The sequence below is a fragment of the Ambystoma mexicanum genome, chromosome 1p, assembly GCF_040938575.1.
Source record: "Ambystoma mexicanum isolate Mex_15411 chromosome 1p, UKY_AmexF1_1, whole genome shotgun sequence".
Classification (NCBI taxonomy): domain Eukaryota; kingdom Metazoa; phylum Chordata; class Amphibia; order Caudata; family Ambystomatidae; genus Ambystoma; species Ambystoma mexicanum.
Window position 1 is genome coordinate 120,012,907 of NC_090921.1, and position 25,719 is coordinate 120,038,625.

General features: G+C 44.4%; 1 protein-coding gene across 1 annotated transcript in view; it reads right to left on the bottom strand.

Annotated features, from left to right (window-relative positions):
* Positions 1-25,719, bottom strand: part of TMEM95 (transmembrane protein 95) — a 141,256-nt gene that overhangs the window by 36,505 nt on the left and 79,032 nt on the right. Inside the window, exons 4-5 of the mRNA XM_069611622.1 lie at positions 21,558-21,578; positions 19,466-19,546 (exon numbers count right to left, since the gene is read on the bottom strand). Of these exons, the coding sequence (XP_069467723.1) occupies positions 19,466-19,546; positions 21,558-21,578 (102 nt within the window). The remainder of the gene's footprint in view (positions 1-19,465; positions 19,547-21,557; positions 21,579-25,719) is intronic.

Consider the following 25,719-nt stretch of genomic DNA (forward strand, 5'->3'; position numbering starts at 1 on the left):
GCGATACTCACCTGTTGAATGTCACTTGAGGTGGAGAGGCAGTCACTCCCTTGAGGAGATGGGAAACTCACATGCCAAGCATTTCAGAGCAAAGAAGCTCATCTGAAGAGCATTTCTGGAAAAGCACATGCCCATCAGAGTAGAACCTTAGAAGCATCCATGTGCCAACAGATACACACCTGAAGAGCATCTTTGGGCAACAAGGCAATCCTTCAACTAACATTACCTGGCATAGTGATACTCCCCCAAGGTGCATCTCTGGGCAAAGGGACACCGCATAAGATTGCTTGGCTAAAAGACACTGGGCCTCATCACGAGTTGGGCAGTATCCCGATGGTAATACCGCCTGGGCTAATAGCGTTTCACCACACCGGTTCGGAGCTTTTGCCGCCGTATCAAGGGTTGGGCAGTAATGAGTATTCCCCATTGGGTCCAAAAATGGGCGTTAAGTCGGTGCATTTACCCCCAGCTTTTGGATCCAGATCCTGGGGGTGGACCAGTGAGGGAGGATCACCGGGGTGGGGGTCCGTGGGGAGTGGTAGTGGGACACCGACAGGCGAGACGCGTTTTCCCCCTTCCTTTGACACTTTTTCCCCATCCTTCCACGTAGGATATTCCAAAACACTGCCCCCCTTTTTCCACACAAAAACTTTCGCAAACCATGAAAGACAATGGACTAACACCAGAGCCCTTTACCTGAGGTGTCCCAATACCAGGGTCAGGCAAAGTCAGGCAATTGACAAAAATTACACACCCCTGATGGCCTTTTCCCTTCCCCACAGGGATAAAAGGTGGAGCACAAGAGCACAGTATGAGCAAGGCAGACCGCATGACGTAAGAGCTAACTCAACACTGCAGTTCAAGAGGAGGGAAAAGACGGCACAGACTGAGAGGGAAAAAAGGAGAGAGTCGATCTTACCCTTTCTGACCATGGTCCATGAAAACTCTGCAGAGGGAACGATAAGTCAGTAAACAATAGCCAACGTGTATTGCAACAGATGTGCCTGGTGCACAAGAACCTCCTCCGCTGATTACCAAGCCGGGGAGAGACGCTGGTCTCAGTGGTGCAAACCTTGACTCCAAGACATCAGAAAGCCAAGCAGTTCATCACAGCCGGTGAGTGGAGGTGAGTGTCGATAAGAAACCGTACTGTGTTGAATGAAGAGTATATGAAGGATGAATTAAACTTTGCAAGCAAACAAGGGAGAAAACCAAACACAGAGGAGTCTGACACCATGCAGGAAACTCTGGGCGATTACCCAACGGCAAAAAGACTACCATAACAAGGAGGCCTTGGGAAGATGCGAAGAACGGTCAAAGGGGTCACACAGGGGTCTCGTAAAATCCTCTATACCATCAAAAGCCTTTGACCGACAGAGAACTGTGAAAACTAAGCAAAGTAAATCCCACAAACCTGTTTAAAAAGATGTTAAGATTTGTGACAGTGAGAAGCATTGCAGGACAAGGTGAATGGAAGTGTCCCCCTTGTCTTCTGGGGTCTGAGCCCGGGCCAAGGGAAATCCAGGGGTGGAAAGGTACCACCCAAAGTTCGCTGAGAAAGGAACTGTCTTGTTAATTGGTTGATTACATCTGAGAGGTCAGGGCCCAGAAGAGGGGGAAATAAGGGTAAAGTCATCACCCAAAGTGTTCATAGAACAGATCTTTGTGTTTGTTTGTTGAGAGGATCAGGCCTTGAAGGAAAGAGACTTTTCATTATAAAGAGACTTAATCATCAAAGAACCTGATATCCAATACAGAACTGTTAGCGCGTGCTTGGAAGGCTTGAGCGTGTGCTGTACTTCAAAATCACACCTTGTTCCATGCTAGAAACTTGGGGAATGGAGACCTCGAGTCAATCATATCCTGACTTATTATTTGAACACTGTTTCCTTTTTCTTGCTTCCTTATCCCACACTCTTTCTGTAATTAGTTGTAAGGAATTGGCAATAGTTTTTTCTAAGTATAGGCCCTTTTATTTTGACACAACGCCACTAGGACTGCCTTATTTTTCATTTGATGGTCAACGTTTGATCCCATCTTAGATTTGGGTTTAGGATTCGCGTTTTTCCACCCTGCACTTATAGTTCAATAAACACCCTTGAACTGTGATTACTTCTGTCTGTCTTTGCTCTTGTCACCATGAGTTCCTTGAGTATGGTGTCAGAGTGGGATGTGACTCAATTGAAACAAATTGGAGAACCCTACAGTTTCCAAAACATAGTCCAAGAGCCTCTTACCCTTCTATTGCTACCAAGGAATCAATAGGGTTTGGTATTTGTAGCAGTAGGGAAGCTACCATTCCCCCTGGGAAAAGAGGACTTGGTTTTGATACCCCCTCCAGGGTGTTACATTCTATTAGCCCCAGAATCTGGCCTAGCATGCAAGTTCGGGATAGATGTCTTAGCAGGTGTTATTCATCCTGACTTTAGGAGAGATGTGAAGGTTCTCTTACAAAACCATGGCAAGATACCTTTTGAGGTATGTCAGGGAGATCAAATTGCCATAGGCATTTTGGAAAGAGCTCTGTTTCCTCAGTTTAAAGAAAGTGAACCAGATAAAACCGAAAGAGGTAATTAGGCTTTGGGGAAGCCGATGAATCAACTGACATTGAAGAAAGGAAGAAAGAGGAACCCACTTCTAGCCAGACTTGGCCTTTGCTCAGCAAAACGATCCAGTTCTCGCTGAAGAATTTTTACAAGCAATCCCAGAAGAATAAGGCTTCAGTTGGAAAGTGAAGGATCGCTTTATGTTGTACTGTGTGGAGCCCTTCAGCCTGTTCTAATCGGCACTGCGAGCCGTTGCTCTTGCCGATATTTTCGCTGCATACCCGCTTCCTGGAGGAGGCGGAGCTGCGTGTGGCACCTGACGGCACACGTGACTGCCTTCTGCTTCTAAAGCAACTGCGAGCCGCCCGAGCGGCGCATTCAGTTGGAAAGCGAAAGATCGCTTTATGTTGTACTGTGTGGAGCCCTTCAGCCTGTTCTAATCGGCACTGCGAGCCGTTGCTCTTGCCGATATTTTCGCCGCATACCCGCTTCCTGGAGGAGGCGGAGCTGCGTGTGGCACGTGACGGCACACGTGACTGCCTTCTGCTTCTAAAGCAGCTGCGAGCCGCCCGAGCGGCGCATTCAGTTGGAAAGCGAAGGATCGCTTTATGTTGTACTGTGTGGAGCCCTTCAGCCTGTTCTAATCGGCACTGCGAGCCGTTGCTCTTGCCGATATTTTCGCTGCATACCCGCTTCCTGGAGGAGGCGGAGCTGCGTGTGGCACCTGACGGCACACGTGACTGCCTTCTGCTTCTAAAGCAACTGCGAGCCGCCCGAGCGGCGCATTCAGTTGGAAAGCGAAAGATCGCTTTATGTTGTACTGTGTGGAGCCCTTCAGCCTGTTCTAATCGGCACTGCGAGCCGTTGCTCTTGCCGATATTTTCGCCGCATACCCGCTTCCTGGAGGAGGCGGAGCTGCGTGTGGCACGTGACGGCACACGTGACTGCCTTCTGCTTCTAAAGCAGCTGCGAGCCGCCCGAGCGGCGCATTCAGTTGGAAAGCGAAGGATCGCTTTATGTTGTACTGTGTGGAGCCCTTCAGCCTGTTCTAATCGGCACTGCGAGCCGTTGCTCTTGCCGATATTTTTGCCGCATACCCGCTTCCTGGAGGAGGCGGAGCTGCGTGTGGCACGTGACGGCACACGTGACTGCCTTCTGCTCCTAAAGCAGCTGCAAGCTGCCCGAGCGGCGCATTCAGTTGGAAAGCGAAGGATCGCTTTATGTTGTACTGTGTGGAGCCCTTCAGCCTGTTCTAATCGGCACTGCAAGCCGTTGCTCTTGCCGATATTTTCGCCGCATACCCGCTTCCTGGAGGAGGCGGAGCTGCGTCTGGCACGTGACGGCACACGTGACTGCCTTCTGCTTCTAAAGCAGCTGCGAGCCGCCCGAGCGGCGCATTCAGTTGGAAAGCGAAGGATCGCTTTATGTTGTACTGTGTGGAGCCCTTCAGCCTGTTCTAATTGGCACTGCGAGCCGTTGCTCTTGCCGATATTTTCGCCGCATACCTGCTTCCTGGAGCAGGCAGAGCTGCGTGTGGCACGTGACGGCACACGTGACTGCCTTCTGCTTCTAAAGCAGCTGCGAGCCGCCCGAGCGGCGCATTCAGTTGGAAAGCAAAGGATCGCTTTATGTTGTACTGTGTGGAGCCCTTCAGCCTGTTCTAATCGGCACTGCGAGCCGTTGCTCTTGCCGATATTTTCGCCGCATACCCGCTTCCTGGAGGAGGCGGAGCTGCGTGTGGCACGTGATGGCACACGTGACTGCCTTCTGCTTCTAAAGCAGCTGCGAGCCACCCTTGCGGCGATAAGCCCTGTGGCGTCAAGCCCATTGCCTGTTATGCGGCTGTTTTGTGGATGGTTTGAAAAGTGAATCACCCATTTAAGGTACTGTACGTAACCAGTGTTATCATTCAGTCCACACCTTGGAGCCAAAACCTGTGATGAACTCAGGAACATTATTTTAGATATCAAAGCTAATAACAGCTAAGGATGTTATTTTATAACTCTAAAGTTTACATAGTGTTGTTCTCAAGAAAGAAAGTGTATTTTATACCTTATGTTTACCTTACGAACAGGCATGCCATCCGAGATAACTAGAGACTCTATGACTACTACATCATCTATCATGCCTAATACACTGGATTTAGCGTTGCTTCCTCAAACCCCCATTAATCAAAATTTAGCCACTTCACATGAAAGGACCAAAAGTCGAATTCGTACATCAAAAAAAAATATAATTTTGACACCTATTAATAAAAATTCAAATGATATGCGCAATTTTTATGCAGCTAAACCACAAGTTTTAATGAGTTCTAATTTGACTGTGCTTACTCCCCCAGTATTGATTAGAGCAGAAACGGTTTTATCTAATGGTGATATGAATGATGTGATTCCTAAATCAATTCCCAACCGAGACAATGAGGTTTCTGCCCCCCCTTTGAGCACTTCCGTATCTGATCTAACTCTACTAACTATACCCCATTCACCGATTAGAATTATTAAACCTATGCGAACTTGCACTACTGTTTTAGAAGAGACAACCTTAGACCCAAATGTGATGACAAATGAATGTCAAATTTCATTATTGGAGAATGTTACATTAGCTTCAATAATCATTGAGGACGTGGGACAATGATTCTGCTCTTTCACAAAATTCTTCCGAATGTAGAGAGCTTGAAAGTTCAAGAGTTTCGATCACGACTGATTATGCACAGGCTTGTTCCATGAATTCAACAAGACAAGATGAGGAGATCTCTTTTTTGCAACCTACCCCTCGTCGTTGCCAAACTTCCGATAAGAAACGACAACCAACTGACTCCTTACTGAACCCTGTTTTATTGGAAGTTACTTTGGGAGCTATTAATACAACTATGGCTACTCTATTTAAGCTTTTTAATTCTTTGGATCAGAAGCTAGCTATCCAAACTGATAAATTAAATCAAATAAGTGATGGGCTGAAAGACACTTCTCTTAAATGTTCCAAGGAGTTATCTTTGGTAAATTTGGAACAAAGGATTGGAAAGCTTGAATCCAATTGGTCATCTTATCAAGGCTTAAATGTACACTCAGGACCTTCTATGCTTCAGCGTATATCACACTTAGAGAGGCTGATGCAAGATCCCCTAATAACTACGCCATCTTTACCAATGTTTCCTAATATAATTCGACCTATTGAATGTGATGACGATGAAGACATAGCTAAACCTAATGAATCTTGGATTAGTATTGATTCCCCTGTGAGAACTGAGGGTCAACCAATACCGAGCCAGACATGTCGAGACTTTATCCTAAAACCACAGAAGCTGGGAGGTTCTTTGTTAAATAAGAAAAAAATTAAACAGTTGTCATCTAAGCTTATACAAAGAAATAAAAAAGCTCTTTCAGAGTTAAAAGAAACATCGCAGATACCTCTTTTTCCAGATGTTACTACGTCTCTTCCTCATAAATCTGCTGCCCTGCCAGCGTTAAGCAATGAGATATCTAATAAAGACTATGTCAATATACCCGATAATACGCGGGTTGATGGAGCTGTACAAGATATTCCTCCTCCCTCTCATATTGCTCCCTCTCACAGGATCCTAGCAGAAGTTCCTAAATCATTCCCCAACTATGATCCATTGAATGAGCTGGTCTCTCTTTTAACATCTAAATCTGATAACATACCGACAACACAGGCCTGCTCGAATGTACATACGAAACTAGTAATCCAAAATGAGGTTGATTCGACAGGTGCTACAAAAGTATCTCTTCCTAGCGCTCCGATAGAAAAAGTAGAAGATCGTTTAACTGCTTTGAGAAATGCAGTCGATTCCTATCTACTTAATAGAAGATCTGAAGCGCTATCTGATACTTTACATACCTTTGAACAGCCCCCTCATACACATAATGTTAATAAAAACCCACAAAATGACGTTAATGTTCTCAAAAACCGATCTGATAATTGTATGAAAATCATGCCTCCTCCCTCTAATATGCAGCACCTTCGAAATCAATCTAAAGATAGAAATAAGTGTAACATGAATATACACAATGGCAGTAATAAACGTTATGTAAACGACGATAGTGCTGCCTTTTTAAAGAAACTTAACCAGTATCACACTCTGATCTTAAAATGCCGGGATGGTTCTTTTCCAAAATATGATTTATGTCGTGCAAGTGTCTTCAATATATTTGGAGACATAGAGGGCCTAGAAGCCATTTCCTCATCAGATGTGGATCAAGTGGAGTTTCTTTGTGATAAAAACCTTTCCATCGTTAGGCTATGGATAAAATCTGGTATTGTTCGCAATACACTATGGAATGCCAGAATGGAATTGTTTAATCTGGGTTTTTTGTTAGCCCAAGACCCTGCACGCCAGCAATTTAAAGAGACTGATGGAAATAAGTCTATTGGTGGTATAAATTCGGAACCTTCGTGTAACTGCAATTATTGTACTAATTACTCGTCATCTGATCCCAATGTAGGACCCAATGTCTACTCGTAACCACGAATAACCGTTTCCATCAATACTCTTTCACTTGCTAGTTGGAATACTAGAGGGTACTCTCATTTGCAGTGGAATTTAGATAATAATTTGAATAGTTATGATATTGTAGCCCTACAAGAAACATGGTTACTAAATCTTCCCATATGGGACGATCATGAGATTAGTTTACTACCAGCAGCACATGGTGGTAAAGGTAGACCTACAGCCGGGTTGTTAGTAGCAGTGAAAGTGAGCAGGGGATTGAAAATCATCCCCTGGCAAACACCAAATAAATTCATTCAATTGGTTAAGATTCTTTTCAACTCACAGACATATGCACTTATTAATCTATATAGAAACCCGGTAGGCATCACTGATGATAGCTTTTATGATGCCCTCTCCTGTATGTTTGAGCTTATCTCAAATGAAACTAACACTGTTGGAATATTGCTAATGGGCGATTTGAACTTCTCCTGTTTCTATTCTAATAAGAGGAATTGGAGTCGAGAAGGTGCAAGATGGAATTCCTTTATGGAAGATCATGGATTAAGGTTGATAAATGGTGCAATCACAGGTGATATTCCACCTATGAATACCTGGGAAAGAGGCTCCTCTAAATCTACCATCGATTACATCTTTGTTTCGAACTCCATATTTACAAACATTAGCAAATTTGAGATAATCAAACAAACATCTAGTGATCATCACCTTCTATCTTTACATTGGTTGGTAGATAGTGTTGACCACACGAAAATTGCAATGTACTATAAACATACTCTATCTGTTAATAATGGCAGAAATCGATTCAAATGGTCTACCAACAAACTACTGGCTTTGAATGATGCAATTCTAGAAAATCAAATCTTACCCAGGCCCAATTCTTATATAGAAATTCTTAGCACCTTCGCGAATCCTCTTCCTGTTCATAGTAAACCAGGTAAAAGACATGTTCATAGCTTTGATCTGGCGCTGTATGAACGAAAGAAAGCCTATAGAAGAGAGATTAGAATTGCTCAGAAATTACCATTAATTGATCAAAATAAGGCTGTTAAAAATGCTTCTTCGAAATATCGCAACTGGGTACGAGCAAGGAGAGCTACCTTGTATCAAAAAGATAGTGAATGTTTTTTATCAGATTGCCGGGGTAAAAATTCAGGCCTTATATGGGAACTCCTGAATAGATGTAACATCTCAGCCCAACCACATGTGCAGCTTAATGGCGTACCTGAATCGATGTGGGTTACACATTTTTCATCCTTGTATAGTGATCCTATGATGAACCATTATATTTACAACAGTATCGTTGTAAACAGTTGGTCTTTACATTTTACAAAAATGACCATTCAAACTTTCATCAAAGCTTCTTCGTCATCTAGAGCGGCAGGCTTAGATGGACTGACCAACGTAATGCTCAAACAAAATATAACAGAGTGGTCATTAATTTTGAATAATATGTTTCTGCAGATACTACAAACTAAAAATATTCCGCAATCATGGCGTTCTTCTGTAATCATTCCAGTCTATAAAAAAGGTGATCGGACTAACCCGAAAAATTATCGTCCAATAACGTTACTAGACATACCGGGAAACATTTTTTTGTAGACTGGTGTTAAGAGATTTTATTGATTGGACAAAGAAAGTAAATCAGCGCGACCCAGCACAGACTGGATATTTTGCGTTTGTAGTTCTTCATTCCGCATTTGATTCGGTCTCAAGACCAAAACTTATAGATAAGTTAGTCAAAGCGAATTGCCCATCCACTCTTACTGACATTATTTTTGCCCTTCATTCACAAACCAGGGTTTATGTAAGGCTAAACTCTGAGGAGCTTCTATCAACCCCTATTCTAAAATTTAGAGGGCTGAAACAGGGATGCATTTTGGCGGCTGCCTTATTTAACTATTTTATTAATGATGTACAGGATATTTTTCACAAAGTAATCGCTGACGCTCCTAAATTGAACAATGTAAAAATCTGTGCATTGTGGTATGCAGATGATCTTGTGTTGGTATCAAAAACCCCAAGTGGTTTACACAATCTCTTGTTAGCTTTATGCTCCTATTTCAAAGAAAATGAACTTGTAGTAAACACGAGTAAAACACAAATAGTTACATATGTTCCTAAAGGCGCACGTAAACATCTAATGAACTGGCAGATTGATGGAAAATCCTTAAAAACGGTACCAAATTATGTTTATTTGGGCCTGATTTTTGAGGGCACTCCAACGTTAGCTCACATCTGAATAAAATTAAGCAGAAGCTAATCACAGCAATTTGTCAGACACGAGTAATCATTTCTAAATATGGTAAATTTTCCATCAAAACTGCCATTACTTATTGGGATCAGAATGTTGTAGCAACCATTCTTTATGGTATGGAAACACTAATTGTCCCTTTAGGGTTTTTGAATTTATTAGAAGCCAAGTTTTGGCGTACAATCTTAAATCTACCTCAATGTATTCCAGGAGTGTTAATAAGATATGAATTGGGATTAATTTCTCTAAATGCACTATATAATTGGCGCTTATGTGCCCTATTTCGTAAATGTTTACTATCTACATTTTGGTGACTCTACATTATCCACTATTTCAAGTTACCTAATTAACTCTACAGAAATGTTCCCAAAATACTGGACTATGAAAATTTTAACAATCATGGTACATGCTGACATCTCACTAAAACTGCTTATTGCTCATCCAGAGCTGGCAAAGAAGAAGGTGTATATGATGGACTGGATCGACACCAGAACTTTGTGTCTAACTTATAAAGACTTTGATCCTACAATCTTTGGTCCAAAACGCTATAAAAACATTGCGTCCTATTTGCTTTTAGCACCATCTGCTGCTTTAAGATCTGCGATTCTTCGCTTAAGGTTTAACATCTGGCCTACCGGTGAGGTCAAAGCAAGAAGGAAACAAATTGCTTCTGACCATAACTGGTGCCGGTTCTGTAAAAATGTTATGATTGTGGAATCCCTTCAACACTTAATACTGGATTGCCCTGCACTTAGTACACTAAGAAAATTGCACTTTGTTAACCATTTTGCATACTTTGCACAACTCGACCCAAAAAATAGATGGGTCGCCTTGGCTGCTACTGAATGTATGAGTATAAGAATTGCAACAATCAATTTTTTACAGGCCTTGAACCTAGAATGATGATGATTGTATAATATGAATTGATATAGTTTTTGGCTGTTTTATTTGGATTTTTATGTTTAAGAATTTTCTAAATGTATAAATTGAAAAAGTTGATATAAATTCAACTATATTCAATAATAAATAAAAAGAAAAAAAAAAGAATAAGGCTTAGAGAAAAGGAGTCATTTTTTCTTTCTAAAACACAGATTGCTTTACAGAAAAGAAACCTCCCCAGAGGGTAGGGTAAAAATACAATTGGTAATACCCAAAAGCCATCGAAAGGTTGTCCTGGAAATCGCGCATTCCCACCTTACCGGCGGGCATTTAGGACACTCTAAAACTCAGGCGCATTTAAGTGGAAAGTTTTACTGGCCAGGTATCCACACTGATGTAAAAACATTCATCCAAACATGTGAAATGTTTCAAAAGACCAGCACGCACATCCCAGCACCTGCACCTCTGAATCCGTTGCCGATTATAGAAATTCCCTTTTCCAGAATTAGTATGGACATAACTGGACCACTGAAACCTCCAGATTAGGAAATAAATATGTCATGGTGATAGTGGATTATGCAACCCGATACCCATAGGCCTTCTCAATGTGAAATAATACCACCCAGTAGATCCTTGAACATCTTCTACCATATTTTTCCACGGTTGGTGTCCCTAAGGAAATACTGATGGACCAGGGCTTGTGTTTTATGAGTAACTTATGCCCTAGGTCAAAGAATGACTCCACATTACCAACTTGCGAACTTCTGTGTACCATCCCCAAACCGATGGCCTGGTAGAGAGATTCAATAAGACCTTAAAATGAATTCTCCGAAAACTGGTAGGGAAAGACTGGAACTGCATGATCACATGGGCACTATTTGAGTGAGAAAAAAAACCCAAACCTCCACAGGTTTCTCTCCCTTTGAGTTGATTTGTGGAAGAAAGCAAAGAGATGTCCTTGACATGCTCCAGGAAAATTGGGAAGAACGAGAAGAGGCCTCTATTCTCATCTCACAAACCGCCACCCAAATGTGAGAACATGAAGTTGGTCCGAGACTTAGTTTTCACTCACATGGAAAAGGATCGAAGCCAACAAAAGGCTGTGTATGACAAGAAAGTGAGTTTGAGATCATTCTTCATAGGACAGAAAGTACTAGTCCTCTTACCAGTCGCAGAGAACAAAATGGTCTCCAAATGGCACAGACAATATGAAATAGTGGAAAAAACAGGAACCTGTACTTATAGAGTAGCCCAACCGGACAGGAAGCAGAAAATCCAATTATATCACGTAAATCTGTTGAAAGATTGGAATGAGAACCTGTCAGCCACCCATGCCAAAATACTAGCCTGCCAGGTCCCCGGAGAAATAGGTAACTTTGATTTAATTCCTTCCGAGTTATCTATTCAACACCAACAAGATCTAAAGGATGTAGCAATTTTTATTTCATGATGTATTCTTGGAAAAACCAGGAAGAGTAAAGAATACATACCACTATATCAGAACACCTAAGGGTTAAGTGGTACACTTAAAACCATATTGACTCCCAGAAGGCCGCAAGCAGACAGTGATCGAGGAAGTCAACAAAATGTTGAAAGCCAACATTATTGAGTCATCCTCAGGTCCATGGTCCTCTCCTATCGTGCTGGTCACGACACCTGACCATTCCTGGAGATGCTGTATTGATTTCCGTCAAGTTAATGCCATATTGGACTTCGATGCCTATCCCATGCCACGCATTGATGACCTTATTGATAAATTCAGAGCAGTCACCTTTCTATCTACCCTAGATTTAACCAAGGTATACCAGCAAGTTCCCGTCAATGGACCAGATAAGGAAATGACAGAGTTTTCAACGCTGTTGGGATTATTCCAATTTAAAGTCTTACCTTACGGTTTAAACCATGTGCCAGCCACTTTCCAACGCCTCATGGATAAAATCCTCTAACCCTATTCTGATTTCTGTGGAGCTTATGTTGACAATATCATCATTTATAGCAAGACTTAGGAGGACCATCTCTTCCACCTTTATACCATCATGAAAGTCCTCAAAAATGCTGGCCTTACTGCTGTGTGGGAGTGAGAGGCCAGCAGGCCCCCCTCATCCTTCACTTCTCAGTACAAGACTCGGACCAAGTGCCTCCAGTAGTGGGTTCGCCCCTTGCCTTTATGCGATTTTAACTTTGGGTTACATTTGCATAGATGGGACCACTGAGCAGGACACAACGCATCCATTTTTGTACCCCCTTTTCGACGCCATCTTGGTGATCAGGCCTCACTGCGATAGTACGAAATGCTTCTCTCCCTTTCCTCGCAGCGCCCAGGCGCAGGGCACATGGCCCCCACCCTCGTTCCCACTCTGACTGGAAAACTCTGCGGCTCCATTCTCACGCTGAAGCCGGAAGTATTTGTTATGTTATGTTATTGTTATGTTATTTTGTATTTATAAAGCGCCTTATATACCATTGGTATGGTCTGAAGGCGCTGGTAGGTTGAATGCCCTTGGGAACCGAAGTTCATATCAGTAGAGAGAGTAGAGAGAGTCAAAAGGTGCGTGTGAGCACCGGGTATGTGTACAGCTCGTGCGGTATCAGTGTAATAGCTGCTTTCTAGCGGTAGGTGTGGTGATTGAGAGGTCAGGAGTATGTGTTCGGTCTGGCAGGATTTATCCAGATCGAATGTGGCTGCGTTAGGCCTGAGGAGAACGCCTTGCTGGGGGGTGCGCAACCAGCAGTGATTACTTAGAATGATGTGGAGTGAGCTGCGAATGTTGATATGAGAACAGTTATACCGAATGGTGTCATAGTATCTCTGTGTTCTAGTTGAGTGGTGATTTAAGGAGAGAGTAAGCATGTTGGTGAGATATGATGGGTTACATGCCCTTTCAGAGACTTCTAAATTCACAGGGAGGTCATTCGCAGGGAGGCTATTGTGCACACTTCTAAATTCACAGAGAGGTTATTGGGTACACTTCTATATTCAACTTTCACAGAGAGGCTATTGGGCATACTTCTTAATTCACAGAGAGGCTATTGGGCACACTTCTAGATTCACAGAGCGGCTACTGGGCACACTTCTAGATTCACAGAGCTGCTGGGTACATTTCTAGAATCACAGAGAGGCTATTGTGCACATTTTTAAATTCAACTTCTAAATGCACACTTCTAGAATCACAGAGAGGCTATAGGCCACACTTCTAAATACAACTTCTAAATGCACTTCTAAATTCAACTTTTTACATGTACTTCAAAATTCAACTTTTTCACAGAGTGGGGACACTTCTAAATTCAACTTTCCACAGAGAGGCTATTGGGTACACTTCTAAATTCAACTTTCCACAGAGAGGCTATTGGACACACTTCTAAATTCAACTTTCCACTGAGAGGCTATTGAGCGCACTTCTAATTGCAACTTCTAAATGCACTTCTGTGCTGATAGAAAAACTGGATTAGGAGGGGGAGTGGCCATTATTGCTAAATCCAACTTCAACATCAGAGAAGCATCTAACACAAAACACAACCCTACCATCAGCCAAACTCCTAGCCATTAAACTTCCATTATCTAAAACCCAAACTATTCTCCTACACATTATATACAGACCTCCGGGCGCCCTGTCCACCTTTGAAGAAGATATTTATCTCCTACTCACCACTAACCAAACCTAAATCACAAATTATCATCATGGGTGATTTAAACCAGGGACTCAATGACCCCAACGACAATCACGCCACCTCTCTCAATGACACTATTACTCACTTAGGCCTCACTCAACACATCAACAAACCAACACATACAAAAGGAAGATCCTTAGATTGGCTAACAGACGCCAATTGCAACCTCTCACTGACAGACATCACGCCTTGTGCTTTGACCGACCATCACCCTATCACCTTCTCACTACCTAGAACTGTACCCAAAATTGCACCACCTTCCAGGACACCACAAATAATTTCTAGAAACAATCGCAACATCACGATATAAAACCTTAGACCACTCCTTATGCCCATCTCTAAAGCCAACCTTCCCACTCAGAATGACAACCCTTCCAACGTGTTGTTGTAGAGATCTACCAGGGTGGAACTAGCCCTCAACCAGATAGCTCCACTCAAACAACGAAAAGCCAAACCCATTGCCCATACCAACAAATGCTTCTCAGCAGAACTAAAGGCTCTCCGCAACATCAAATGAGCTGCGGAAACTAGCTGGAGAAAAGCCCCATTTCTCCCTACTAAAGACACATTCTCCTCAACTGCCTCCACCTACAAATCCGCTATCTTAAACGCCACCCACAGAGGACTACACCAAGGACAAGGCATGGTGCAACAATATTCAAGTAGCTCTCTAACAAAATTGCTCTCTTACAAGCTAAGATTGAAGCCAAAAAAGCCAACCTTGCCGCCAAAGACAACCTTAATAGCAAAACTGACCTCCCCATTCCCAACTGCCCCCCTTTCCACTTCTCCCCAGTCACGGAGGACGAAGTAGTCAAGATAATCGCTAGCCTCAAACCATCCAATTGCAAAGGTGACTTGTGCCCGGCTTCTGTCATCAAGAGTGGAGCCAAAGATCTAGCTGCCCTCATCACCTCACTGGTCAACTCTTCTTTCAAGAATTCAGTGGTCCCCAACAACCTCAAAGAAGAGTGGGTCCTCCCCCTTATCAAAAAATCCAATCTAGACCCCAACACCCCCACGAATTATAGACCCATCACAATGGTCCCTTTTCTCCTCAAAATACTAGACAGAGTAGCCTACCTCCAAATACAACAACATTTGAAAGATAACCTCCTAGACCTGGCATGGGACCGAAATCGCCCTCCTGGATCTAAAAATCCAAATGGACGAAGCCGAAGACAAGGGCAATCTGTTCATTTTGCTCCTGTTGGATCTCTCAGCTGCCTTCGATCTGGTTGACCATCAGATCCTCACACAACACCTCTCTTCGTCTGCCGCATTCTCCCAGAATGCCACCAATTAGCTTCAGTCATTTTTGTCTGACAGGTCGACTAGGGTCTTCGCCCCCCTCAGCGGCTGATGACCCTATCCCAATCCAATGTGGCGTTCCCCAAGGTTCCTGCATCTCTCCCACATTTTACAACATCTTCACTAAGCTTCTCTTCAACCGTCTTGACGATCTGGGTGTCAGCTACAAGAACTATGCAGACTCTCACCGGTTGCTATGAAGATGTTGCAAAGCTCAAGAAAATCTACCTAATAATTCAAGCCTGGATGGCAACACACAGCCTTTGCCTTCAAGATAAGACAGAACTGTTTATCGTAGGGTCCCAGGACCGCCTCAATAAATTGGACTCCAGGTACCAATCTTTAACTATTGATGGAAACATTATAAAAGTTTCCAAAGGAGGTCAAAACACTAGGTGTTTATCTCGATTCCACCTCATCGCTGAAACAAACAAATAAATGCCACCATCTCATCTACCACCTACACCAACAAACTTATCAATGCTTGCAGACCTTTTTTATCCTCTTCCAGCTGCCTTACCTTATCCAGAGCGCTGATATTGTCTAAATTAGACTAGTGTAACACTCTCTTCCTGGGCACCACGACAAAAATCTGAACAGACTCAAGATTCTACACAACAACGCCTTAAAATGCGCTCTTAACCTCCAGCGTAAGGGGCACATCTCCACGGCCAGCAAAGAAGTCCACTGGCTCCCCATCTGAGACAGAAGTTAAGAACCCTTGTCATCACACACAAATGCCCGTCACCGACTGCCCCCCGCTACCTATCTGACAAATTCTCTAGACACAGCACCACCAGACCCACTAGAACACCCTATTTGCACCAACTAAAGATTCCCAATTTCAATCTAAAAACAGCTGGAGGTTCCAGTTTCCCTGTTCTTGCAGCTCAATGCTGGAATACACTCCCTCTAGCAATCAGATCGGAAGCTTCCTTCTGGCCATTCAGAGCCATGGTGAAATCCTAGCTCTCTGCCTAACACTATGCGACTTACCTATGCACCAATCATGTCTCTACACTCTGCTAATTGCAACAACTAATAAATGTAACACATCACTCTTCCTCTGAGATCATTGTCCTGCATGTGAACCGGCATGAACTAAGCCCGTAGCTCGTTCACCTCCACAAATGTGTCCTTGCCCCCACACCCTGGCCAGTGGAAACTTACTGCCATTCTGACCCTGTGTCCCTGCAAGGTATTCCTTTCATGTACCAGACCACTGACCACGCCATGATGCCCACCCCGCAGACCCCCAACTAACATTAGACCCCTGCTGTAGTATAATGTGCCCAGTACTAACAAACGCCACATACCTGAGATTCTTGTAAGCATAAACCTACACTCTGGTCATTGTATTATAGTGATGAAGATGCCTAACCTATGACTTGTATAATCCAAAGGTTACAGATGAGATAAATACCTGTGTGACTTTTATAGAGACATGACAAATTATTGAGAGTCTTTGAATCACTATTATTTAGTGCATGCATTATAGAGAATATAGTATGTTAGCTTAGATAGTGACCACCCTGCTTCACAGCGACCTGACCTTCACACGTCCGGGGCACAGATGTCTGACGTCCATCCTCCCGCCAACCGAGCAACCAACCAAGAGGACGAGATGATGCCCACACCCAAGACACCACCCTGGCTGACCAATCCGGGTCCAACATAGTATCATATGTTAGACGCATCATTGTACCTATAAAATGTACTGTAACATTAATTTTGCCAGAGCGTTCTGAGAGATCTAGATAAACTTTTCCTTGAACTCTTGCAGCCCGCTCTCTTTTGCCTTATTCCCTGTCCGGGGAGTGTTGTTTTATTTTCTTGCACGTGTGAGACAGGGAGGGCACAAACACTGCTAATCCAGCTAAATGCTGATTGGCCCAGTCAGCTGTGAAAAATCTTGGCTTCTTCGTAGGGAACAGGAATGTACAACAGCAACGTGAGAAGTTAAAGCTGTTTTAGATACACCAACTCCCAAAACCAAAAGAGATCTTAGAGCTTTTCTCGGGTTAATAGGGTACTACCGTAGATTTCTCCCCAACCTTTCAGACAAAACATCCCGGCTGACAGATAAACTTAAAAATGCTGAAACCCCAGAAACTTAATTGGAATGACGAGGGTGGGATATGCTATAACACTGTGAAGCAAACGCTGTGTCAGAACCCAATACTAAAGGTAATCAACTTCTCTAAGGAGTTGTCTTACAGATAGATGCCTCGCTTACAGGGTTAGAAGCAGTCCTATCCCAGGTTTGTGATGGATTAGAACATCCCATCTTGTTCACCAGCCGCAAGTTGTTCCCACAAGAAAGAAATGACTCTGAGTTGGAACTAGAGGCCCTGGCCATCAAGTGGGCCATTATCCATCTTAGGTATTACCTATTAGGATGAAAGTTCACAAGTGGTTACGGACCACTTACCCCTAGTTTGGATTAGCCAACGCAAAGACTCCAACCCTATGGTCATGCAATGGTTTCTAGACCTACAGCCCTATTGTTTCACTGTGGAACACCGAAAAGGAAAAGACCAGGGAAATGTAGATTTTCTTTCCCGATTCCCCAGTGAAACAAATGTGGCTACATCGCATGGAGGAAGGGTAGGTGTCTCCCTAGAAAGTCCCCAGGGATTTATCATCCAGGTGACCAGGGCACGACATTCGCTATATGATCCAGTACCTGGAGGTGGACCAGTGAGGGAGGATCACCTGGATGTGGTGTCCTTGGGGAGTGGGACACTGACAGGTGAGATGCGGTATCCCCCTTCCTTTTACACCTTTTCCCTATCCTACCACTTAGGATATTCCAAAACACTCCCTCCCCTTTTTCCACTCAAACATTTTCGCACAACACGAAAGACAATGGACTAACACCAGAGCAGTTTACCTCTGTGCCCCAATAACAGGTTCAGGCAAAGTCAGGCAATTGACCAAAATCACACACACCTGACAGCCTTCTGCACAGGTATAAAAGGTGGGGCACATGAGCACCAGATGAGCAAGACAGACCGCACAACATAATAGCTAAATCAACACAGAAGTACAGGAACAGGAGAAAGACGGAGCCGACTGAGGGGGAGACAAGGAGAGAGTCGGGCTTGCCGTTTCCAGCCAAGCCCCGTGAAACCTCTGCAGAGAGAACGATAAGTCAACAAACAATAGCCAATGTGTATTGCAACAGATGTGCCCAGTACGGAAGACAATACTCCGCTGATTACCAAGCCGTGGAGAGACACTGGTCTCAGTGGTACAAATCTTGACTCCAAGACATCAGAAAGCCAAGCGGTTCATCACAGCCGGTGAGTCGAGGGGCGTGTCGATAAGAAACTGAACTGTGCTGAATGAAGAGTAGCCGAAGAATAAATTCAACTTTGAATGCAAAAGAATACTATTGAGAAAGAGGGGAAAAACCAGACACAGAGGAATCTGACACCACATGGTTGTTCGCATAGGAAACTTTGGGCTGGGCGATTATCCAACCGTAAAAAGACTACCGTAAGCAGAAGGCCTTGGGACGAGGTGAAGAATGGTCAAAGTGGTCGAACAGGGGTCTCGTAAAATCCTCTGTACCATCGAAAGCCTTTGACTGACAGAGAACTGTGAAAACTAAGGGAAGTGAATCCCACAAACCTGTTTAAAAAGACATTAAGATTTGTGAAAACAAGAAGCATTGTCTTCTGGGGTCCGAGCCCGGCTCAGGAAGATCCAGGGAAGCAAAGTTACCACCCAAAGTTTGCTGAGAAACAAACTGTCTTGTTAATTGGTTGAATACGTCTGAGGGATTAGCAACCAGAAGAGGGGGACCCAAGGGAGAAGCCATCTCCCAAAGTCTTCGTAGAACAGAACTTTGTGTTTGTTTGTTGAGAGTATCAAGCCTCGAAGGTAAGAGACTTTTCACCATAAAGAGACTTAACTATTGAAGAACCTGATAGCTGATACTGAACTGCTAGCTTGTGCTGGTAAGGCTCGAGCGTGTGCGGGGCCCCAAAGTCCCACCTTGTCCCGTGCTAAAAACGTGGGGAAGGAGACCTTGAGGCACTCACATCCTGACTTATTATTTGAACACTCTTTCCTTTTTCTTGATACCCTATCCCACACTCTTTCTGTAATTAGTAGTAAGGAATTGGCAATAGGTTTCTCTTGTTATAGGCCCTTTTATTTTGACAACGCCACTATGACTGCCTTATTTTTCATTTGATGGTCGACGCTTGCTCCCAACTTAGATTTAGGTTTAGGTTTTTCCACCCTGCATTTATAGTTCATTAAAAACCCTTGAACTGTGATCACTTGTGTCTGTATTTACTGTTATCAGCATGAGTTCCTTGCAGTACTTACATGGATAGCATTTCCCCATGGACCAACATTTCATGCTTTGCTTCTTACAGGTTGTGCAGTTGATTGCAGAGTTTTCACCCTCTGTGCAGGAGGGAGAAGACAGCAGGTATCAGCTTCTTTGGGATATCAAATTGAATCCACTATCACCAGGACTGCACTAACATTTGTAGCTATTACCCCACAATAATCTGACCAATCCATTTCCACATCAATATCTCCATTAATATCGCCAATTCTACTTTACTACTTAATCCTGACCCTAATTGGCTCTTGTTACTTTTCCCTATACCCATCCCCATAACCCTCTTCAATATTGAGTCCCTCTCCCTATGCCCTAATTCTTGTAGCACATGCCCTCTTGCTTTGTCATATCCCTCTCCTTATCCAATCCACTATCCTCACTTTCAAGCCCTAAACTCCCTATGAAACAAAAACACAGCACTACACCATTACCACTACGCCACTTTAAGATTCAGATAGTTATGAGTCATTGAGGGAAGGACACATTCAGGCAAGCAGCGTGAGGGGTCCCGAAGGCTTTATATGGACTGGGCTGCGTATGTTAGATGCAGCTACATTTGGAGGCAGCGTGCAGAGCCCCCCAGCACTTCTCAACCTGAGCCACGTCTGCCAGGTGTGGCCCAGGGAGTCCAGGTGGGCCACCTGACAGTCCGCCTTCGATCAGCAAGCGTGGAATCTACTGATCTATGGATTAAACTTTGATGTTTAGCTGTAGTTACGATTCCTGTGGTTTTCGATCATAGTCATAGAAGTTCTGATATTCTCTTGATATATATGAGGCGACTGGAGACTGCGCCTTGGTGGTGGCGGGGCGTAGTATAAATCGACATAACATAGCGTATAGGATTGTGACAAGGAGGATGGATAATGAGCTAGTCCTCTAATTATTTACCAGTAATCTTCACAGCTCAGAATTCTACCGTTCATCTGCATCTTATTTGCACCCCAACTATTCAACTGCTGGACTTTGATCATGGCATATTCCTTGATGCATGTGCAGGATTGTCAATGCAAGTGTTACTTACGATATCTTCCCATTTAGGAGAGGACCTAGTTTTGAGTTCTTTTTAAAGACATTGGTTGGTCAGCTTGTTGCCTATATCGAGGGCGGACTCAACCACATCTTGTAAAGAACAGTGACAGGAGGACCAGAATTCTGAGTAGCGAAGATTAATGAGAAAATAATCCTAGGTTCATGAAGCCAATACTGATCGCCCTAAAGCTTCCTTCACACTCCTATTCATGTGGACGTCTTTCAAGAACCTGCGACCGTTCCTGTTCCGACTAGGGTTGTGTGAACCGGCCTGAATCTCATTGGAACCTTTGTAAAATATGGGGATTTGAATTGGTTTCAGTGGTTCAAACCATTTGCACCAGGATCTTAAGATGATTCCAAACCTGGATTTAGTGACTCAATTAGGAAAGGGTGTATGTTGGTTCAACCCAGCTCAAACGCTTGCCAGCTTTTTATATTTTCAGTTAATTATTATTAGATTTATTGATGGTTTCATTAGATTTTCCTTGATTTTATTTTAACAAGGACAATCGAGCTGCTTTCTAATCAACTGAAAGTAATATGCCCCTATGGTTCAAACTGGTTTGAGCTGAATGCAACCGCAGCCAGTTCTAACCGGTCATTTTTATGTTTAGTTCAAATTCCCTACAGAGTCAACTCTCACTGTCGCTTATTTACCACAGTATTACGAGCGGGGTAACAGAGGTGTTAGTCCCCATTTTTGGATTCCAATAGACTCCACAGGAATTTTGTTTTGTTGGCTGGACCTTGAAGTGGATAATTTACCTCAAGCATTCGTGTAGTAAAAATGGTGGTAATTACAGCCACTTGTATTTTTCTACCCTACTGGCAAATTTGTAATGCAGTTTGTTGTGTATGATATCCTCCTTTCACACGCTTCAGGATACCCTTCCCGCACTGCACGCCTCAAGATAAATCATCTCCCTAGTATCTCCCCTTTCACACACTCTCCCTGCTTCCACAGACCCCTTGATAACCACTCTCACAAACTCATCAGACATCTCATCTAGAAGAATTTTCTCACGGTGTACTTACTGCATGTTGGAGGGCACAGCACTGTAAGAGAGAGAGAGATACAGGGTTAGTTAACACCAAGCTGATAGGCTGGAAGGAAACACACGTAGGATCTTGAGAAAAGGAGACAATGGAGCCAGAGAAAAGCAGAGATGAAAAGGGAAAGTTATGAGATGAGGAGAGGGAGAACAGAGGAAGAGTGACAGGCATACAAACAATACAAAGGGAGCTGTAAAAGGGACAGCTCAACGTAGAGTGGGGATAGAAACTGGAAAGAGTTAGATAGAAATATAGAAAGATGGGGAAAGGCAATGAGAGTCTGGGTGGTGAAGAGCTTCAAGAGAAGTTCAGAGAGCAAGGAGGAGGGAAAGAAGCAAGGAAAGGGAATGGGGATTCTTAAGTGTGGGAGAAATTAAAAAGGGGCGGTTGAAGGATGGCAAGAACGCAGATCCACAGTAAGGAAGGGAAACAGGGCAGGGTGGATGGGAGATGCAGGAGACGAATAGGAGATCAATGGTAAGAAAGAGGGTTTTATGAACAGAGAGAGACCCGGGAAGGAGAGAGAGAGAATAGCAAGAAAATGGAAGGGCGTAAATATTTAGAGGGGAGAAAGAAGAGAGCGGGTGGCAGGAGGACAGAAATTGAGTTTTCACAGAGATAAAGAGAGTAAGATGGGACATGCGAGGGAGGGCCATGGACTGGTGGTAAAGAGTGTGTGCAATGCAGAGCCAAGACTCACACTGGTGGAAGTGAATGGGAGTCGTTGGAAGCGGTGCTAAATAAGAATCGTTCTTTTTTTTATATAGCGCCTTACATAGTACATATGTCCTATGTCTGGTTGCCCTCTTCCTCTATGAGTGGTCTGACCTCACTGCTTCCCTTCTTGCCTCTACATCCAAATCTCTCCTCCATGGTGACTTCAATATTCGCCTGGACTCTACCGAGGAGCCACTCGAAGCTTCCGTAGTCTCTGCAATGCTCTTTCCCTCACCATTCATCCATCAGGTCTGACGCATTCTACCGGACACGGACATATCTTGGATGTTCTCTTCTCCTCTGACATTACTACCTCCAGCCCTCTCACTACTCCACTCTCCTGGTCTGACCACTTCCTCCTGTCTTCTCATCTGGATCTCTTAAGTACCCTTACTAAGCCTCTGTCTGCACTGCCTGTCTCCTCCTGCATCATTGGACCGATGAAGCAAGTGTCAGTTGCTGCCTTTGCTTCCACCTTCATTCCCCCTCCAACTCTGGTCACCAACACTCTTAATATCCTTGACCCTGTCATGAGGATCCGTATTGGTATGATTCTGACCTAGCCTCTCTAAAACACAATTGCAGAGTGGCTGAACGGAAAGGGAGGGCTTCAGACTCATCCTCTGACAAACTGGACTGTTGCCTGCTCCAAAGGCAATACAGACTCTCCATTCGGTCTAAGAAGAGGTTTCATATCCAAACCAGCATCTCTGGGGCCACTAACAACTCTGGCGAATTTTTTAAAATCTGTCAGGAACTCCCCAATCCATCTGCAGTCTCCACATCTCCCCTCCCATACCCTCTGTACCTCTCTGGTCACCCACTTCCTTTCCAAAACCCAGGACATTCTGCCCCCACTATCGTCTACCCACCTCCCTCCTCCCTCCCCAGCTATCTTGCCTCCCTTGCCTCCCCTTCCCTACTTCTCTCCCATAGCACCGAATGAGGTCTCTAAACTAGTCCTCTCTATGAAAGTCTACTCCAAACAGATGCTCCCATGCTCCCCCAGAACTATCCAGAACTGTAATATGTGCGCTATAATCCCCGGCTGGGGCTCAGGTTGGGGTTGTCCCCTCCCAGGAGTTATGTGACCTGTTGTCGAGTTTCTTCTGTGATAAAATTGCGAGTATTCGCACTATGATTTCAATGTCGGGCTTAGGCCCTTGTGCATTTCCCCCAGTTATACCCAAGTGTGCTTCTTTGAGTCTGTGGTCCTCCTTCCCTTTGTTCTCTGCGAAGGAGATAATAAGGGCCAGGGCCATGCTTAAGTCTGCCTCAACGGTTGGATTCCATCCCACTGGTTGTGTGTAAAGATATTTTGGCGACTATTGCTCTTCGGTGGCTCAGGCCATTAACCACTCATGTCAATCTGGGTCCATTCCTTCACAGCTGAAAACAGGCACTGATGATTCCACTCTTAAAATAAAACCTCCTTGGCTTCTTCTTTCAGATTTCTCTACTGGCTTTCTTTATGAAGCTGTTGGACTCTCTAATTTCTCCTCTTCTAAGCTCTTTTCTTGAAGTATCTCATTTTTTTTAATCCATTACAGTCTGGTTGTGCTTGTCTCGATGGTGGATGACCATGCACGTCTCTCTGAGGAGGGTGGAGTGGGAGCCCTGATATCATTAGACCTATCGGCTGCTTTTGACACCATTGACCACTCCATCCTGCTTGCCCGTCTTGGTGATCGTGCACAAACACTTTCTCTTGAACCTTTTTGTTCTGTTTCTGTCCCACTGTCGTGTGGGGTACCCCAGGGTTTGGCCTTGTCTCCCACTTTGTTCAATGTGTACATTCAGCTGTTAGTTGAGCTCATGCACTCCCATGGTCTCTGATGTTACCCTATGCTGATGACACACAGATTATTCTGCGGCTTGATCTTTCTCATCCTGATCGTCCGTCTCAGCTATGGGGGTGCTTGGAGGACGTGGGGTGCTGGATGGGCCACAACTAGTTCAAGTTGAACGGCAACAAGGCTGAGGTCCTGGTGGTTGGCCCCTCTTTTGCTTCTTCTCTTTGGACCCCTTCTTTCTGACCTTCATCTCTTGGTTCTTGTCTTGTTCCAGTCTCTGTTGTGAAGGATTTCGGAGTTAAGATCTCCTCCTCGCTTTCCTTGGAGGCCCAGGTGGCATCTGTCTGTCAGTCTGGGCACTGTACATTGAGAATTCTGCAAAAGGTATTGGGTTTCCTCCCAGCGCAGTTCCATGCCCCAGTGGTCGCTGCACTGGTACTGAGGGTAGTCGACTACTGCAATTCTTTATATCTAGCACAGCCACTGTATTTAATCCATCGCCTTCAAGTGCTGGAAAATGCGGCAGCCAGACAGGTGGTTCGCACTCCCTATTGTGTGTCTATCTCCCAGGCCCTACGGTTGCTGCATTAGCTTCCTGAGGCCCAAAGGGTGCAGTCTAAACCGATGTGCATTAAGCACTGTGCCTTTTATGGCCTGGGGGCTGAATATCTGCAGTGCAAGTTTCACCCCTATGTTCCTAATCGTCCACTCCATCCCCTTGAGTCTTGCATTATCTCTGCCCCTCGGGTGCGGCTCTGTCGGGTCGGGGGACGTGCCTTCTCCGTTGCTGCAGCAAAATCTTTGAGCTTCCTCCCCTTCATCTTCAGGCTACAGCTGATCATTCATCTTTTCATCGGTCAATGAAGACGTTTCTTTTTGTTTAAATTATGGCAACCAGGACTAATTTCCAGACGGTAGCCTGCCTAGCGGCAAGATGCCCTTGGGTGGATGTGTGCTTTATATTTTTATTTAAGATAAGGTAAGGTAAGGACACCATCGCCTCACTTGCACCTTCTTTGGCCGATTTCTGTAACCACTCCTTTGCCACAGGCTCCTTCCCTCAACCCCTCAAGCACTCTCTTGTGCATCCCCTCCTTAAAAGCCACCATCTGACCCCTCCTGCCCTGCTAACTATTGCTCTTTCTCTATTACCCCCTTCCTGGGCAAACTCCTCGAGAAGTTTGCCATTTCTCAGCTGACCCAACACTCTGATTCTGTCGGCTATCTCCATGACCATCAGTCAAGAATCAGAGCCGCCAGAGGCATCAAAACTGCTCTACTGAACACCTGTGATAACTGGCTCTCTAATCTTGACTCTAAACCTCCTTCCATTCTTATCCTCCTGGATTTTAACTCCGCCTTTGACACGGTTAATCATGCCACCCTGTTAATTCGGCTCTGTGACATCCTTGGCATCACAGGTCTGGCTCTGGACTGGTTGACCTCCTTCCTCTCCAACAGACCTTTCCAGGTCCAACTGGGCCCTTTTCCCTCCCCTATCACACTCTCCATCTGCGGCATCCCTCAAGGCTCTAACCTCTTGCCGTGGCTTTTCAATATCTACCTCGCCTCTTTGGCCCAGCTGATCTCTTCTTTCTCTCCTCACTTCTCCAGTGTTATGCAGACGACACCCA